The following is an 18,132-nucleotide window of genomic DNA, read 5'->3' as shown; positions in this document are numbered from 1 at the left end:
ATGTGGATAGGATGGTGAAGCAGGTGCAAGGCATCTTTGTTTTCTTTGGTCAGGGCATGTAGTATGAAAGTTGGCAAGTCATGTTGCAGCTGTATAAAACTTTGGTTAGGCCACATTTGGAGAGTTACAATTCTGCTTGCCATTTAGTCGGAAAGATGTGGAAGGTTTGGAGAGAGTACAGAAGTGGTTCACCTAGATATTGCCCGAATTGCAGGATAGATCAGACAAATTTGAATTGTTTTTTATGGAATATCAGAGGCTGAGGAGCGACAAGATAGAAGTATATACACCGATCAGCCAAAACATTATGACCCAATGAGCCAAAACATTATGACCACTGCCTAATATGCTGTTGGTCTTCCATGTGCAGCCCCATATATGCAGCAGGGTGCGATGCACTCTGTATTGTGACACATTCCTCCTGTGACCACCATTAAAATTGTCTGTGACTTGTGCCACAATAGACCTTCTGTCAGTTCGGACCAGATGGAATAACCTTCGTTAACCTCACGCATCGATGAGCCTTGGGCGCCCAACACCCTGTCGCCGGTTTGTGGTTTGTCCCTCCTCGGACCACTGTCAGTAGGTACTCACCACTGCTGACCGGGAGCACCCCACAAGCCTTGCTGTTTCAGAGATGCTCTGACCCAGTCGTCTGGCCATAACAAAGTCGCTCAGGTCTTTACTCCTGACCATTTCTTCTGCATCCAACACATCAATTTCAAGAACTGACTGTTCACTTGCTGCCTAATATATGCCACCCCTTGACAGGTGCCTTTGTAACAAGATAATCAATGTTATTTACTTCGCCTGCCGGTGGTCATAATGTTTTGGCTGATCGGTGTATTATGCAATGCATATGCAGTCTTTTTTCAAAGGTGGAAAATCTTCTTTCACTAATTTCCCTACCCTGATGCAAGACTCAATCTGTCATAACCTGGGATACCCATGTTACCCTTCTTGAACAAAGGAACATCACTGGCTGGAGAGGCTAGAGAGCAGATTATTTTCTAAACGGGAAGAGAATCCAGAAATCGGAGGTGCAAAGGAACTTGGGAGTGCGGGTGCAGGATTCCCAAAAAGTTAATCTACAAGTCAAATCTGCAGTAAAGAAAGCAAACAAAATGCTCACATGTATTTCTAGAGGGCTTGTATACAAAAAAAAGGATGTAATGCTGAGGCTCTAAAAGGTGCTGGTCAGGCTACATTTGGAATATTGTGAGCAATTCTGGGCACCATATCTGAGGAAGGACATGCTGGCTCTGGAGAGGGTCCAGAGGAGGTTTACAAGAGTGATCCTAGGAATGAGTAAGTTAACGTATGATGAGCGTTTGACGGCACTGGGCCTGTACTCGCTGGAGTTTAGAAGAAGGAGGGGGGGACCTCATTAAAACATACAGATAGTGAAAGGTTTGGATAGAGTGGATGTGGAGAGGATGTTTCCATGAGTGGGAGAGTCTAGGACTAGAGGTCATAGCCTCAGAATTAAATGACGTTATTTTAGGACGATGAGGAAGAATTTATTTAGTCAGAGGGTGGTGAATCTGTGGAATTCTTTGCCACAGAAGGCTGTGGAGCAGACAAAAGTCAGTGGATATATTTAAGGCAGAGATAGATGGATTCTTGTTATGGGGAGAAGGCAGGAGAATGGGGTTAGGAGGGAGAGATAGATCAGCAATGATTGAATGGCAGAGTAGACTTGATGGCCAAATGGACTAATTCGGCTCCTATCTCTTATGATTTTAAGATACGAAGATCTCCGACAAAGCCATTCCAATTTCATCCCTTGCTTCCTACAGTACTCTGGGATATGTCCCAAGTGGTCCTGGGATTTATCCACCCGAATGGTCTTATTTTAAGACATTCTTAATGTCTTCTCTTTCTCATGAGAGGGTATATGTTTAAAATGAGAAGGGAAAGTGTAGGGCAAGTTTTATTTTTTACACAGAGAAAAATAATTGCCTGGTACTTGCTGGCGGTGGTGGAAGCAGATAAGATGGTAACATTTAAGAAGAATTTAGACAAACACATGAACAGGCAAGAAATAGATGGACCATATGCAGGCAGATGGGATTAGTTAGATGACATCATGAGTGTCTTGGACATGTTGGGATGAAGGGTCTGGTCCTGTGCTGTATTGTTCCATGTTGTTTATAACAGTTTCAACCACTGTTGAAATTACTAACTGAAAGACTGAGAAATTAATACCGGAACCCAACATTGAGTGGTTTAATGTTAAATGAGAACAAACTTCGTATTTTGAAAATTAAATGCCAACTCTATGCAGTTAATTTGATTCTCAAATGCCAGAATATTACTTGTGTAGTTGGCTATTTCGACAGATTCTGCTGGAGTACCATCCGCTGCAAGTGTGGTAACGGAAAAGTTGTAGTTGGTTCCAGATGTCAGACCCCCCACAATCACATTTTCCTCGATTGTGGTTTTATTTCCATTGCCATTTGTGGGTGCTGGGCTTCCCTCTGTCACCACTCTATACTTGTATTCTGCTTTATAGTCCTGTGGTCTTGTCCATTCTAGGCTAATGTTGCTTGTACCAAACATCCGTATCTGCAAGTTCTGAATGGGGTTTGGCTCTGTTGATAAAAACAATGAACAATATATTTTCTGGGTGACATTTAGTACGGACATAGCAAACCCAAAGACCCATTGGATGAACTTCTTTAAAAAAAAAGAACTAAATCAAGTTAGAGTTAATGCAAAAAGATCTCTGGACAAATATTAGAGACCCAATAAGTGCTCTTTGTAATCCAAATGACAGACTGATTTTTTTAAAACTACAAAATAAAAGTGCAGTTTGTTCACAGTGATTGCAACCAGCAGGTCAACATGAGAGACAAGATGTCAGAGGTAAAATCATATTATTGTTATACTTTATGCTTTGGGAAAATGAAGTTTTCTGTGCCCATCATTATGCTTGTGCAACAGCCTTGGATATCCCATTCATCCAAGAAACTGCCAATAGAAACAAAAATTGACAAAAGGAGAAATCAAGAGAACACAAAAGGAATTTTTACTTGTTAAAATCCGACCCAAATTAATTATTTGCCTACCCAAGTTGTTAGAATAATGAAATGAAACTTGAACTGCAAGAACAACTACAAGGGATAAACATCAGTACAGTTCAAGAACCAAGAAAGCTCATTTGCAGGAGCCGGCACAAGTCAATTGTTCATTATTATTCATCAAAATTATTCATCATGAGAATATCATGATGGTGGTAGTATTGAATATATATTCCTAGTTGCCCATGAAAAGGTGATCATGACCTCACCTCTCTGTACTAGCTTTAATACAACTGCATAGTTTGTTTTTCTTGTTCAGAAATAATAGCAGAGTGGTTATGTTACTGGATTGATAGTCCAGATGTATGGACTGATGATTTGGTAAGCAGAATTTAATTCCCAATGTGCATGTTACTTCAATTAAGTTTGTTAAATAAATCTGGAATAAAAAGCCAGTATCAGTTAAGATGACAATGAAACATTACAATTTTGACTATGTTGACTATACCTTTGCTTCCACATCTGTTGTTTGACCTGCTGAGTTTCTCGAGCACTTTGTGAATTGACTAAAGACTTGCTTCTGAATGCCCCATGTGGTTATTTAATGTCACTACAGTTTTGGCTCAAATATACATTTAAAAGATTTTTTTTAAATTATTAGCAAATAACATTCACACCGGGCATGGCATAGATATTTTTTTTACTTCCAGATTTTTATTTCAAATTGATTCTATAATGTTGAGAACCATATACTGCCTGAAGAAGGGTCTCGACCCGAAACGTCACCCAATCCTTCTCTCCTGAGATGCTGCCTGACCTGCTGAGTTGCTCCAGTATTTTGTAAATAAATACCTTCGATTTGTACCAGCATCTGCAGTTATTTTCTTACAGAACCATATACTGCACTCTTTATCATGAACTTTACTCAATCTACTGTACTCGAGTTTAACAAGATTGTATTTATAAAGAGTTTTCTTATCTAATTGGAAAACATGCAAAACAAAGCTTTTTACAGTACCTTAGTACATATGACAACAATAAATCTAAACCAAAGGTGGACTGATATCACTTACTCTGGATGACCAGATTATTTTCTTACTTGGCCATTATGTTCTCTATGGGACTGGAATGAGGCCAAATAGCTTCACTGACAGAGAAATTATACTTTGGCATTCTGTAGGCTGTGGAGATGAGATATCGTGTTCCTTCAAAGCATAGAATAATAATTCATTGGATGTTAAGGGAATCTTGGATTGGATAAATAGTGCTCGAAAATGACATTGAGATGGATCAGCCATGATCTTCATGAATGGTGGGGCAGACGTGAAAGGAAAGATAGTCCACTTAGGTATCCATTTCCTTTTTTTAATCATTTTCTTATATTTGGCCTCTGATAATTGTATGTGTGGTCTACACTGAAAATTATTTTGCAATTTCATTCAATCCTCTCTCCCAGAATTTTGCATTAGTATTCTGACTCAACCAAATAAGACTTAATGAAGTAATAAAATGAATAAATTAGACCCATAACTCATTAGTCAATGGTAACACATTATTTTTTTAAATTATCTGAAGAGTCAATGAACATTGAGAAAATTGATGCATGATGAACTTCCACGTATATCCAAGTTCAATTACTCACGCAAGTACAATATTTTCCACTGTAAGAAAATAGCAAAGGACTTGCTGAAGGAAAACTACACCTTGCAAAGTGCTCTTGCAATAAGATTCACTTTGGTAACATGAACATTTTCACTGTCCCTCTTACACTTACTGGTGAAGTGCTTGATCGACTGATTTTGACTTATCAGTTGTCCAGGTCCAACAGTAGCCACATATATAGTGTATTCCGTCCCAGAAATAAGGTTTCCAATTATGGTGAAGTTTGTCTGTGCAGTGACAGTCTCTGTAGTAGAACCATTGGTGTAGGTTATGTTGAAGGAACAACATCCGTCATCCATATTAGCAGGTGCTCCCCAGTTTAATGAGATAAAACTGGTGTTGAAGTCCACCACACTGATAGCACCAGGAATGTTTGGAACTGAAAGGAGAAAGAAAGTACACAGTGGTTTCAATCGGCACTAATATATGCAGATTTCTGAAGGGTTTAGTATTTCTTATTTGGAAACGCTGATTCTAAAATGAAGCATCACTTTACGAGGAAAATACACAAAATTACTTCAGTGTTAGTACAGAGATTTTCAAAGTATTTTGAGATACTTTAGAGTCATAGAGTGATTCAGTGTGGAAACAGGCCCTTTGGCCCAACTCGCCCACACCGGCCAACAATGTCCCAGCTATGGTAGTCCCACTTGCCTGCGCTTGGTCCATATCCCTCCAAACCTGTCCTATCCATGTTCCTGTCTAACTGTTTCTTAAATGATGGGATAGTCCCAGCCTCAACTACCTCCTCTGGCAGCTTGTTCCATGCACCCACCACCCTTTGAGTGAAAAAGTTACCCCTCGGATTCCTATTAAATCTTTTCCCCTTCACCTTGAACCTATGTCCTCTAGTCCTTGATTCCCCTACTCAGGGCAAAAGACTGTGCATCTACCAAATCTATTCCTCTCATGATTTTGTATGCCTCTATAAGATCTCCCCTCATCCTCCTACGCTCCTTGGAATAGAGACCCAGCTTAATCAACCTCTCCCTGTAGCTCACACCCTCTGGTCCTGGCAACATCCTTGCAAATCTTTTCTGAACCCTTTCCTATAAAATGATGCCCAGAACTGAACACAATATTCTAAATGCGGTCTCACCGTCTGATACAATGGCAACATGACCTCCCAACTTCTATATTCAATAGTCTGACCGATGAAGACCAAAGTGCCAAAAGCCTTTTTTGACCACCTTATCTACCTGCGACTCAACCTTCAAGGAGCCATGCACCAGTACTCCTAGATCCCTCTGCTCCACAACACTACCCAGAGGCCTACCATTTACTGTGTCGGTCCTGCCCTTGCTCGACGTTCCAAAATGCAATACCTCGCACTTCTCTGTATTAAATTCCATCAATCATTCCTCCGCCCACCTGGCCAATCGATTCAGATCCCGCTGCAATCATTCACAACCATCTTCACTATCTGCAAACTAAATTTACATCCACTAACTTTTGTATCATCAGCAAACTTGCAAAATCTTGCCCTGTATGTCCTCATCCAAATCATTGATGTGGATGACAAACAGTAACGGGCCCAACACCGAACCCTGAGGCACACCACTAGTCACAGACATCAAGTCTGAGACGCAACCTTCCACCCACCCTCTGCTTCCTTCCATGGAGCCAATTTGCTATCCATTTAGCTATCTCTGCTTGGATCCCATGTGATCTAACCTTCCAGAGCAGCCTACCATGTGGAACCTTGTTGAATGCCTTACCAAAGTCCATGTACACAACATCTACAGCTCTGCCCTCATCAACCTTTTTGGTCGCGTCTTCAAACAAATCCTATCAGATTTGTGAGGCATGACCTCCCACGTACAAAACCATTCTGACTATCCTTAATCAGCCCTTATAGACAATAGGTGCAGGAGTAAGCCCGTCGAACCAGCACCATCATGGCTGATCATCCACAATCAGTACGTCATTCCTGCCCTCTCCCCATACCCCTTACTCTGCTATCATTAAGAGCTCTATTTAACTCTGTATTGATAGCATCCAGAGAATTGGCCTCCACTGCCTTCTAAGGCAGACAATTCCAAAGATTTATAACTCTGAGTGAAAAGGTTTTTCCTCATCTCCGTTCTAAATGGTCTGCCCCTTATTCTTAAACTGTGGCTCCTGGTTCTGGACTCCCCCAACATCGGGAACATGTTTCCTGCCTCTAGCGTGTCCAATTCCTTAATAATCTTATATGTTTCAATAAGATCCCCTCTCATCCTTCTAAATTCCAGTGTATACAAGCCCAGTCTCTCCAGTCTTTCAACATACGACAGTCCCGTCATTCCGGGAATTAACCTCGTGAACCTACGCTGCACTCCCTCAATAGCAAGAATGTCCTTCCTCAAATTTGGAGATCAAAACCGCACACAGTACTCCAGGTGTGGTCTCACTAGGGGCCTGTCCAACTGCAGAAGGACCTCTTTGCTCCTATACTCAACTCCTCTCCAAAGACGTACAGGTATGTAGGTTAATTGGCTGGGTAAATGTAAAAATTGTCCCTAGTGGGTGTAGGATAGTGTTATTGTACGGGGATCACTGGGCGGCACGGACTTGGAGGGCCGAAAAGGCCTGTTTCCAGCTGTAGAGATATGATATGATATGATATGAAGGCCAACATACCATTAGCTTTCTTCACTGCCTGCTGTACCTACATGCTTATTTTCATTGACTGTTGAACAAGGACACCCAGATCTCTTTGTACTTCCGTTTTTTATAACTTGACACCATTCAGATAATAATCTGCCTTCCTGTTCTTACCACTAAAGTGGATAACCTCACATTTATCCACATTAAACTGCATCTGCCATACATCTGCCCACTCACACAACCTGTCCAAGTCACCCTGCATCCTCATAGCATCCTCCTCACAGTTCACACTGCCACCCAGCTTTGTGTCATCTGCAAATTTGCTAATGTTGCTTTTAATCCCTTCATCTAAGTCATTAATGTATATTGTAAATAGCTGTGGTCCCAGCACCGAGCCTTGCGGTACCCCACTAGTTACTGCCTGCCATTCTGAAAGGGACCCGTTATTCCCTACTCTTTGTTTCCTGTCTGCCAACCAATGTTCTATCCATGTCAGTACCCTACCCCCAATACCATGTGCTCTAATTTTGCCCACTAATCTCCTGTGCGACCTTATCAAAGGCTTTCTGAAAGTCCAGGTACACTAAATCCACTGGCTCTCCCTTGTCCATTTTCCCAGTTACATCTTTAAAAACTTCCAGAAGATTAGTCAAGCAAACCCCTTCATAAATCCATTGGAACGATCCTGTTACTGTTATCCAAATGTTCTGCAATTTCTTCTTTTGTAATTGACTCTAGCATCTTCCCCACCACTGATGTCTGGCTAACTGGTCTATAATTCCCCATTTTCTCTCTCCCTCCTTTCTTAAAAAGTAGGATAACATTAACTATGCTCCAATCCACGGGAACTGATCCTGAATCTATAGAACACTGGAAAATGATCACCAATGCGTCCATGATTTCTAGAGCCACTTCCTTAAGTATCCTGGGATGCAGACCATCAGGCCCAGGGGATTTATCAGCCTTCAGTCCCATCAGTCTACCCAACAGAATTTCCTGCCTAATGTGAATTTCCTTCAGTTCCTGTCACCCTTGGACCTCTGTCCACTAGTACATCTGGGAGATTGGATCTGTCTTCACTAAGGAAGACACAAACAAAGTACCTGTTCAACTCGTCTGCCATTTCCTTGTTCCCCATAATAAATACACCTGCTTCTGTCTTCAAGGGACCCACATTTGTCTTAACTATTTTTTTCCTCTTCACATACCTAAAGAAGCTTTTACTATCCTCCTTTATATTCTTGGCTAGCTTACCTTCGTACCTCATCTTTTCTCCCCGTATTGCCTTTTCAGTTATCTTTTGTTGCTCTTTAAAAGAGTCCCAATCCACTGGCTTCCTGCTCATCTTTGCTATGTTATACTTCTTCTCTTTTATTTTTATACTGTCCTTGACTTCCCTTGTCAGCCAAGGTCTCATTTTACTCCCCTTAGAATCTTTCTTCCTCTTTGGAATGAACTGATCCTGCACCTTCTGTATTATTCCAAGAAATACCTGCTATTGTTGTTCCACCGTCTTCCCTGCTAGGGTCTCTTTCCAGTCAACTCTGGCCAGCTCCTCTCTCATGCCTCCATAGCCCCCTTGCTCAACTGCAATACTGACACTTCTGATTTTCCCTTCTCCCTCTCAAATTGTAGATGAAAACTTATCATATTATGATCACTACCTCCTAATGGCTCTTTTACCTTGAGTTCCCTTATCAAATCCGGTTCATTACACAACACTAAATACAGAATTGCCTTCTCCCTGGTAGGCTCCAGTATAAGCTGCTCTAAGAATTCATCTTGGAGGCACTCCACAAACTCCCTTTCTTGGGGTCCATTACCAAGCTGATTTTCCCAGTCTACCTGCATGTTGAAATCTCCCATAACCACTGTAGCATTACCTTTGTGACATGCTCATTTTAACTCTTGATTCAACTAGCACCCTATATCCAGGCTACTGTTTGGGGCCTGTAGATAACTCCCATTAGGGTATTTTTACCCTTACAATTCCTCAGTTCTGTCCATACTGATTCTACATCTCCTGATTCTATGTCACCCCTGGCAAGGGAGTGAATACCATTCCTTACCAACAGTGTGACCGCACCCCCTCTGCCCACCTGTCTGTCTTTTCGATAGGTCGTATACCCCTGAATATTCAGCTTCCAGCCCTGGACCTCTTGTAGCTATGTGTCTGTATTTCCCACAACATCATACTTGCCATATCTAACTGAGCCTCAAGTTCATCCACTTTATTTTTTATACTTCGCGCATTCAAATACAACACTTTAACTTCGGTATTTACCTCCCCTCTCACACTATTGGCCCTGACCCTACTGTCTTACCCCTTCTCTCACTTTCCTTCCCATTAATTCGGGAGCCTTTTGCAATTTTTCCCGTATTCGCTTCCCCTTTACCTCCATCTTCATATTCCCAATTTGTCAACCCCTCCCTCCCACTACTTAGTTTAAACCCACATGTGTAGCACTAGCAAACCTGCCTGCTAGAACGTTGGTCCCCCTCCAGTTAAGGTGTAACCCATCCCTTTTGTACAGGTCATCCCTACCCCAGAAGAGATCCCAGTGGTCTATAAATCTAAATCCCTGCTCCCTGCACCAGCCCCACAGCCATACATTCATATCCCCTATCTCCTTGTTCCTGTCCTTACTAACACGAGGTACAGGAAGTAATCCAGAAATAACCACCCTAGAAGTCCTGCTTTTCAGTCCTCCTAACTATCCAAACTCACTTTGCAGAACCTCCTTGCACTTCCTCCTGACGTCATTCGTGCTCTCGTGCACAACTACTTCTGGCTGTTCACCTACCCTCTCGAGGATGTTCTGAAGTCGGTCCATGACATATTTAACCCTAGCACCAGGGAGGCAACACACCATCCTCAAGTCTCGCCTGTCGCCACAGAATCTCCTGTCCGCACCTCGGACAATGGAGTCACCTACAACTATGGCTCTGCCCGGTGTCGGTCTCCCCGGTCGATTCTCATTGCCAGGATTGAAGCCGACCTGTCCGCCGCTTGGACTGGAAGCGTCTTCTGCCCCGACAGCTCCCGAGAAGGCGCACCTGTTTTCATTAGGCACAGCCACCAGGGTCTCCTGCTCTCCACATTTACTCCCTTTTCTCCCAGTCACCCACCTTCGCTCTTCCTGCATTCTTGGCGTGACAACCTCACTGTAGGTCCTGTCCAGGAAACTCTCGTTTTCCCGGATGGCCCTGAGGTCATCCAGCTACTTCTCCAGTTCCCCAATACGTTCATTCAGGAGCTGCACCTGGACACAATTCCTGCAGGTGTAGTTTCCAGAAGCTCCATCGGTGTCGCTGACTGCCCACATCCTGCAGGAAACACACTGCACCAACTTGCCTGCCATTTCTCGATAAGGCCGCTCCCCGACGGCTTGCCTATCCAAATGCCTATATATCCTATCCCTCAGAATACTCTCCAATACTTTCTCACAAATTGTTTTTTAAAAAATGCACCATCAACTTGAAGTACAATTTAAGGTGGCCAAGACAAAGCCCTGGAATCAGAATATCAAAATGAGGAAAACAAAAATATTATAGTTTAGTTTAGTTTACAGATAAAGCTCGGAAACAGGCCCTTCAGTCCACACCAACCAGCGATCCCCGCACATTAACACTATCCTACACACACTTGGGCCAATTTACCTACAAACCTGTACGTCTTTGGAACGTGAGAGGAAACCGAAAATCTCACAGAAAACCCGTGCGGTCATGGGGAGAACATACAAACTCCGTACAGACAGCACCTGTAGTTGGGATCAAACCCACAACTCCAGTTTTGAAATTACTGTAAGGCAGCAACTCTACCACTGTGCCACAGTGCTACCCGTTATGAGGGTGGATGTGATGGAAAGGTTAATTGCAGTGAATGTTCTCATTTTAAATGCACAAGTTTAAATCCCGTTCTTTATCTGCATTTGTTTTATTTGTTTAGATTCAAATAAAACAAGGTTCAGGGGCATCAAACCTTCAAGGCAACCACAGTGCATGCTTAGCATTGTGATCAATTAAAATCAAATGAATCAACATGCATCCAATCACAGCATAAGCAAGTGCTGATACATAAATGAAGAACTGATGTTTATTAAAATACCCAGTGAGAAACCTCATTAATAACCAACATTTAGTGAGAATGGGATAGTGTTCATAATTGATACTTTGATTATTCAATAACTCCACTTCTTTGTTGATTATCAAGTGCTTTGGGACAACCTAAAGTGGTATGTCAAAAAATTATAATTTTCTATTCTTTCACCTTGGGCGAAACTCTCCCCCACTAACCCACAAAAAGAAATCTGAATCAAATAATCAGTGCTAGTGAAACGCTGCAGATTAAATTTGTCAATCATAGTGATTTAACTTCCTAAACTTGGCAAAGGATGCTCAAAAAAGTGTTCAACATATACTATTTCTGATACGTAACACAAATTCAATTGAAACTATTCTTCACATATTCCACATACCTGTTATACCCTGCACATTCCCAGAGGTTACATTGAAAGGTCCGCTGTTTGTAATCACTGAGACATTGTACACCCGGCCAGGTCGAAGACCACGGAATGTTACCGTAGACGTGACATTGGTTCTCTCGATTTTCTTTTCCGAATTTTTCATGTCTTCTACAACAATGAAGTACATTTCTACGTTGCCAGCTGGTTTCTTCCAGGAGACAGACAATTTGTCCACTGTCCCATCGTTATTCACATTGATGTCCGCTTCTAGTATCTTTTCAGGTTCTGAGGAATTTAAAAAGTTTTAAGTCTTGCAGGAGGATTGAGACTCAACACTTATTTGGCAGGTAGGTACTGTCAAAGCATGGCAAGTAATGTTATTTACAGAACAAGAACACAGAAACATCTCAGCAAAGGAGTAAATCTTGAATGGGGTTGGAACTGATAAGAATGTATTAAAAAGACCACTAAACTAAATTCTGCACATATTCACATTTTAAGCTAAAAACAAAAAAAAGGGGTGGGGGGGTCAGCAGTTTAGGCTGTATCTATGGGAAGAACATTTCAAGTCAAATTGAAAGATGAGCTGGTATACATCAAGCTTACATTCACCTTCACTGAAATAGTGCAAGCAGCCAAAGTCAGAGGAGGAACAGTACAGAAAATTAAAATGACAGGTACTCTTTGCAGAGTGGTGGTGTTCAGCAAAGCGTCTCCCAGTTTGTGGGTGTTTTCATCAGTGGAAATTAATTATTTCTACAATTTACTATAAAGGGAAGCCATAGACTGCACAACTTACGCGTGTAGCTGGATATCTCTACGCCATCAGCCTTGACGTTGGCTACCAGTGTGATAATTGTGAAGGTGTTGTTGATTCCAGGTGTCAGGTCTGTCAGAGTAGCATTTTCAATATTTACAGTTACATTTTGAGGGTTGACAGGGTTCAAACTTTCTTTCGTCAATACCAGATATGAATAGTCATCTTTATATTCTATTGGCCGTGTCCAATTCAAAGTTACAGAGTTGTTATCAACCTTAACAATTTGTATGTTGCTCACCACATTTGGTTCTGTTGGGGATAAAGAAAAACAACTTTATTGATGAAATGCTTCAGGCAAACCTATTACTGATGATAAATATACTTTAGAAACCTACAATGGCTCAGATATTATGGTTAATGTAAAACAGATGGTGCCAAATGTTTATTACACTTGCACTCCCCCCGCAGAATTTCTGTGGAGGTTTTGTACTCTTCGTTCTGTGTGAACAGGTTAAGGGATTGTACATTTCCTTGACGGATCCACGTTATCAATCCTTGCTAAGATATGCAGGTCTAGAAATTTGTCTATACTATTGATCAAGGTTTTAAATGTTATTCCGTAACATCTAATGCTTTTTGAAAGGCTCTTCAAAATTTGTGTAATTTATTGGTGAAATTATGACATTTGGGTGCTTCATATCGTAGAGCATGGAAACAGGATCTTCGCCTATCTTGACCACGTCGACCAAGATGTCTCATCTACGCTAATCGATTCTTTTCAAGGCTTTCAGTTACTTCATCAATTATAGATTCCAGCACGTTCCCTACCATTAACAGATCATTGTCACCCATTTTCTCTCTTACTCCTCTGCTAAAAAGTGGGGTCAGATTTGCTCATCACGGCAACATTTTCACAATTGAAAGGTTTTAACCAAAGCATTCACCACTTTTAATGGCACTGCCTTCAAAACTCTGGGATGTAGATTATTCAATCCTTGGGATTAAAAAACAAGGCACTGGAGTAACTCAGTGGGTCAAAAGGCCATCTGTCAAAACATTAGCATGTCAGGCAGAGGTGGCATCAGATTTATTTATTATTGCTAATAAACATTAACAATTTCATTCATGTATAACAATTGTGAGAAATTTAAATATTTCACATAAAGCAGTCAAAATATATTGGTCAATGCACTCAGCTGGGATTTTTCCTTCAATATTAGAAGACGAACAGGACTAAAATAAAAGTAAGGTGTTTGTTTATAAATATTGGAATTGAGAATAGATATTTTACTTACTGGTGACTTGAAATGTGGATACACATTCACTCAGCAATTCTCCAGGTCCAATAGTGGCCACACAAATGGTGTAGTTGGTTCCAGAAACAAGGTTTGGAATTATTGTTGAGGTTGAATTTACTGTCATAAATATTTCAGCAGAACCATTTGTGTAAGTTATTTTGAAGGTGTAACTTCCATTATCCATATCCATAGGTGCACCCCAGATTAGTGAGATGAAACTGTTGTTGAAGTTGGTCACTGTGATCGGTCCTGGAGGGTTGGGATCTGAGTGACATAAAATATACAGAAAATTAGTCCCTCCTATATACTAGTGCTAATTCCCAAATTTTGTTTGTCCATATTAGTTATGCCTTTGAAAAACTTTTAAGATGAATTTTGATGTTAAAAGAGCTTTTTGAATATGGATTGTTTTTGTTTTGGAACATTGGAGAAACATAGAAAATAGGTGCAGGAGAAGGCCATTCTGCCCTTCGAGCCAGCACCGCCATTCAATATGATCATGGACAATCATCCAAAATCAGTACCCCGTTCCTGCTTTCTCCACATATCCCTTAATTTCATTTGCCCCAAGAGCTATATCTAACTCCCTCTAGAAAACATCCAGTCAATTGGCAACCACTGCCTTCTGTGGCAGAGAATTCCACAGATTCACAACACTCTGCATGAAAAAGTTTTTCCTTATCTCAGTCCTAAATGGCCTACCCCTTATTCTTAAACTGGGAGGCCTGGTTCCGGACTCCACCAACATCGGGACCATTTTTCCTGCATCTAGCCCGTCCAATCCCTTAATAATTTGATATGTTTCTGTAAGATCCCCTGTCATCCTAATTGCCAGTGAATTTCAGCCCAGTCGATCCATTCTTTCACCATATGTCAGTCTGGTCATCCTGGGAATTAACCTGGTGAACCTATGCTGCACTCCCTCAATAGCAAGAACGTCCTACTTCAAATTAAGAGACCAATACTGCACACAATACTCCAGGCTCAGTGACTGATGTACAAGGAAACCCAGGCCTCATTGCACCTCCCCTTTTCCTAATCTGACACCATTCGGATAATAATCTGCCTTTTTGTTCTTGCCACCAAAGTGGATAACCCCACATTTATTCACATTATACTGCATCTGCCCACTTACTCAAACTATCCAAGTCACCCTGCAGCCTCATAGCATCCTCCTCACAACTCACACTGCCACCCAGCTTTGTGTCATCCGCAAACTTGGGGTTTTTACATTTAAAGCAAGAGAAAGAAAACAAGACAACTCTCATTGCAAAAGTTGGTCAAGGTCCTCAAGTGAACAGGAATTGAAGGAAAGATTTTCGAATGGCAACCCAGAGATCATGGTCTCCCACACATCTTGCTGAAAACAGCAGAAAGGTTATGACACTTCTTTTTCCTCAGCTTTCCTGTCCAATTAGGCATTTCTGTAGAGATGTGGAGCAAGTATGCTAGTCCAAAGAAGGATGGAGTAAAATGAATCAGATACTGTATCAGAGAAAGGTGAAGGAAGTCCAAGATCATGGCTGTTGTCAAAATGTAAGCCAGGAGAGGTTTACAGGCAATACTGGAAATGCACATCACTCTTGGGTTTGGTTCTTCCCATCACTTTTGACCTGCCTCACTTTCTGGCTATTTGGTTTAAATAAAAAAAGTGCATTAACAGTGGTTCTCATTGATCACCCTATCTGGCCAGAGTTGATTGGCTCCCATTTCACTACACGACCCAACGTAAGGAAATCCCTCTTCTAAATTTAGTCTTAGTGCTTTCCTAGTTTTGATAAACTATCGCTCCACAGATGCTGTCCAACCTGTCGAGTATTCCCAGCATTTATCCTTATTTCCTTCAGAGAGTAAACCATAAGTGCCTTCAAAATTATCAAGAAGCGAAGGCCTGAAACGTCACCTGTCTATGACCTTGAAATGTTAATGCTCACAAGCAAACAGTTGGCATAATGATTTATAATCGAAAAATAGCAATATCAAATAATATTCCAATGGATTTCATACTGTTTAGATACTCACGGTTTGTAATTTTGTAGTTTTGCGATTCTAAAGAAATTTAGTCCTCTCTCGCTTGATTCTCACACATGGACTCAACCAAGACCACAACACAAATTGCATCCCACATACTTGTAATCTGATTTAGATCATCAGTTTCACACTTCACTCCAATGTGAACAAGCTATGGGAGAAAGACCTATTTATGAGACCTATTTGTCTTTTTATGCCATAAAGTAGATACAGTGGGTGAGCAGTAAGATCAAGCATTCCATTACCTGACATCGACAATCACTAGAAAAGTTTCTATTTGGGGATGCCTGGTCATCAACTCCAAATTCTACTCAACGTCCGACTGTTGATCACAAAGTCTGTTCCAAATGAGAGTAAATGACGTGCGAGCAGTTTCAAATGTCACTGATTTTGCTCAGGTCTGGTTGTCAAGCTTTGATGAGGTGCCAGTAATTGTTTCAATCCCACACAGTAATGATCAAACACTTCATAAAATCAAAAAATGACAAATCCAAACATTCATTGTACCATTTATATTCCTGCAAGGTTCAATTTTTCAGTGCAAATGTGATCTTAGTAAATATTTCCTCTGTGTTATTCAGAACAAGATCAGTTAAAATAATAGAAACACCTAATAATAATAATTACAATTCCAGGGCAAAGAAATAAGCTCTCCATGAATGACAAACCCACTACTAATTAATATTTCTGCAGATCACAATCAAAACAAACTCTATCTCCCACATATTATCCCAAGTCCAATGAGCTGAAGCTGGAACGAGATTCTTTCTTTCTTGTTTCTAGACGGTGGTCTGCACCATTGCGCACGGGGGGGAAATGCTTCACACTTACTTGTAAACTGATTTAGAACCACAGCTTCACTCTTCACTCCACCTTGAACAACAGTGGTCACAGAAATGGTGTAATTGGTTCCAGACTGCAGATCACGGATGATGGTGGAATTTGTAATTTCATTGAAGGAAACCTCGGAACTGTTGGCAGTCCAGTACATGATGCTGAAGTTATACTGGGTGACCCTCATGTCCACAGGTCTCCCAAAGCTCAAGGAAATGGAACTGTTGCTAAAGGCCATCACGGTAATGGCTCCAGGCTTGGAAGGAACTGTCAGAAGCAAGTAATTGGATAATGATGGTTGGAGAACGCACTAAATATGATACAAAGTAAATATCGGCACAATAAATGTCATACATATTTTATTCATAAATGTTACATAGAAACATAGAAAATAGGTGCAGGAGTAGGCCATTCGGCCCTTGGAGCCAGCACCGCCATTCATTGTGATCATGGCTGATCGTCCCCAATCAATAACCCGTGCCTGCCTTCTCCCCATGTCCCTTGATTCCACCAGCCCCTAGAGCTCTATCTAACTCTCTCTTAAATCCATCCAGTGATTTGGCCTCCACTGCCCTCTGTGGCAGAGAATTCCACAAATTCACAACTCTCTGGGTGAAAAGGTTCCTTCTCACCTCAGTTTTAAATGGCCTCCCCTTTATTCTAAGATTGTGGCCCCTGGTTCTGGACTCCCCCAACATTGGGAACATTTTTCCTGCATTTAGCTTGTCCAACTTTTAGTGACTGGTGTACAAGGACACCCAGGTCTCACTGCACTTCCCCCTTACCTAACCTCACACCATTGAGATAATAATTTGCCTCCTTGTTTTTGCCACCAAAGTGGATAACCTCACATTTATCTATATTATACTGCATCTGCCAAGCATCTGCCCACTCACTCAACCTGTCCAGGTCACCCTGCAACCTCCTAACATCCTCTTCCCAGTTTACACTGCCACCCAGCTTTGTGTCATCTGCAAACTTGCTAGAGTTGCTTCTAATTTCCTATTCCAAATCATTAATATATATGGTAAACAGTTGCAGCCCCAACACCGAGCCTTGCGGCACTCCACTCGCCACTGCCTCCATTCTGAAAAGGACCAGTTGACTCCTACTCTTTGCTTCCTGTCTGTCAACCAATTTTCTATCCATGTCAACACCCTACCCCCAATACCATGTGCTCTAATTTTAGTCACCAATCCCCCGTGCGGGACCTTATCAAAAGCTTTCTGAAAGTCTAGATACACTACATCCACCGGCTCCCCATCATCCATTTTACTTGTCACATCCTCCAAAAATTCCAGAAGATTAGTCAAGCATGATTTCTCTTTCATAAATCCATGCTGACTTGGACTTATCCTTTTACTGCTATCCAAATGCACCGTTATTACCTCTTTAATAATTGACTCCAGCCATTTCCCCACCACCGAAGTCAGGCTAACTGGTCTGTAATTCCCCATTTTCTCTCTCTC

At 41.5% G+C, this 18,132-nt stretch overlaps 1 protein-coding gene across 1 annotated transcript in view; it reads right to left on the bottom strand.

Moving 5' to 3' along the window:
* ptprja (protein tyrosine phosphatase receptor type Ja) overlaps nucleotides 1-18,132 on the bottom strand; it is a 187,452-nt gene that overhangs the window by 77,324 nt on the left and 91,996 nt on the right. The window contains exons 6-10 of the mRNA XM_078414890.1: nucleotides 13,796-14,062; nucleotides 12,540-12,809; nucleotides 11,753-12,025; nucleotides 4,798-5,064; nucleotides 2,319-2,594 (exon numbers count right to left, since the gene is read on the bottom strand). Of these exons, the coding sequence (XP_078271016.1) occupies nucleotides 2,319-2,594; nucleotides 4,798-5,064; nucleotides 11,753-12,025; nucleotides 12,540-12,809; nucleotides 13,796-14,062 (1,353 nt within the window). The remainder of the gene's footprint in view (nucleotides 1-2,318; nucleotides 2,595-4,797; nucleotides 5,065-11,752; nucleotides 12,026-12,539; nucleotides 12,810-13,795; nucleotides 14,063-18,132) is intronic.

The sequence above is a fragment of the Rhinoraja longicauda genome, chromosome 18 (assembly GCF_053455715.1).
Source record: "Rhinoraja longicauda isolate Sanriku21f chromosome 18, sRhiLon1.1, whole genome shotgun sequence".
NCBI classification, from domain to species: Eukaryota; Metazoa; Chordata; class Chondrichthyes; order Rajiformes; family Arhynchobatidae; genus Rhinoraja; species Rhinoraja longicauda.
Note: the sequence above shows the minus strand (reverse complement) of the source record. Positions and strands in the feature narration are given on the sequence as shown.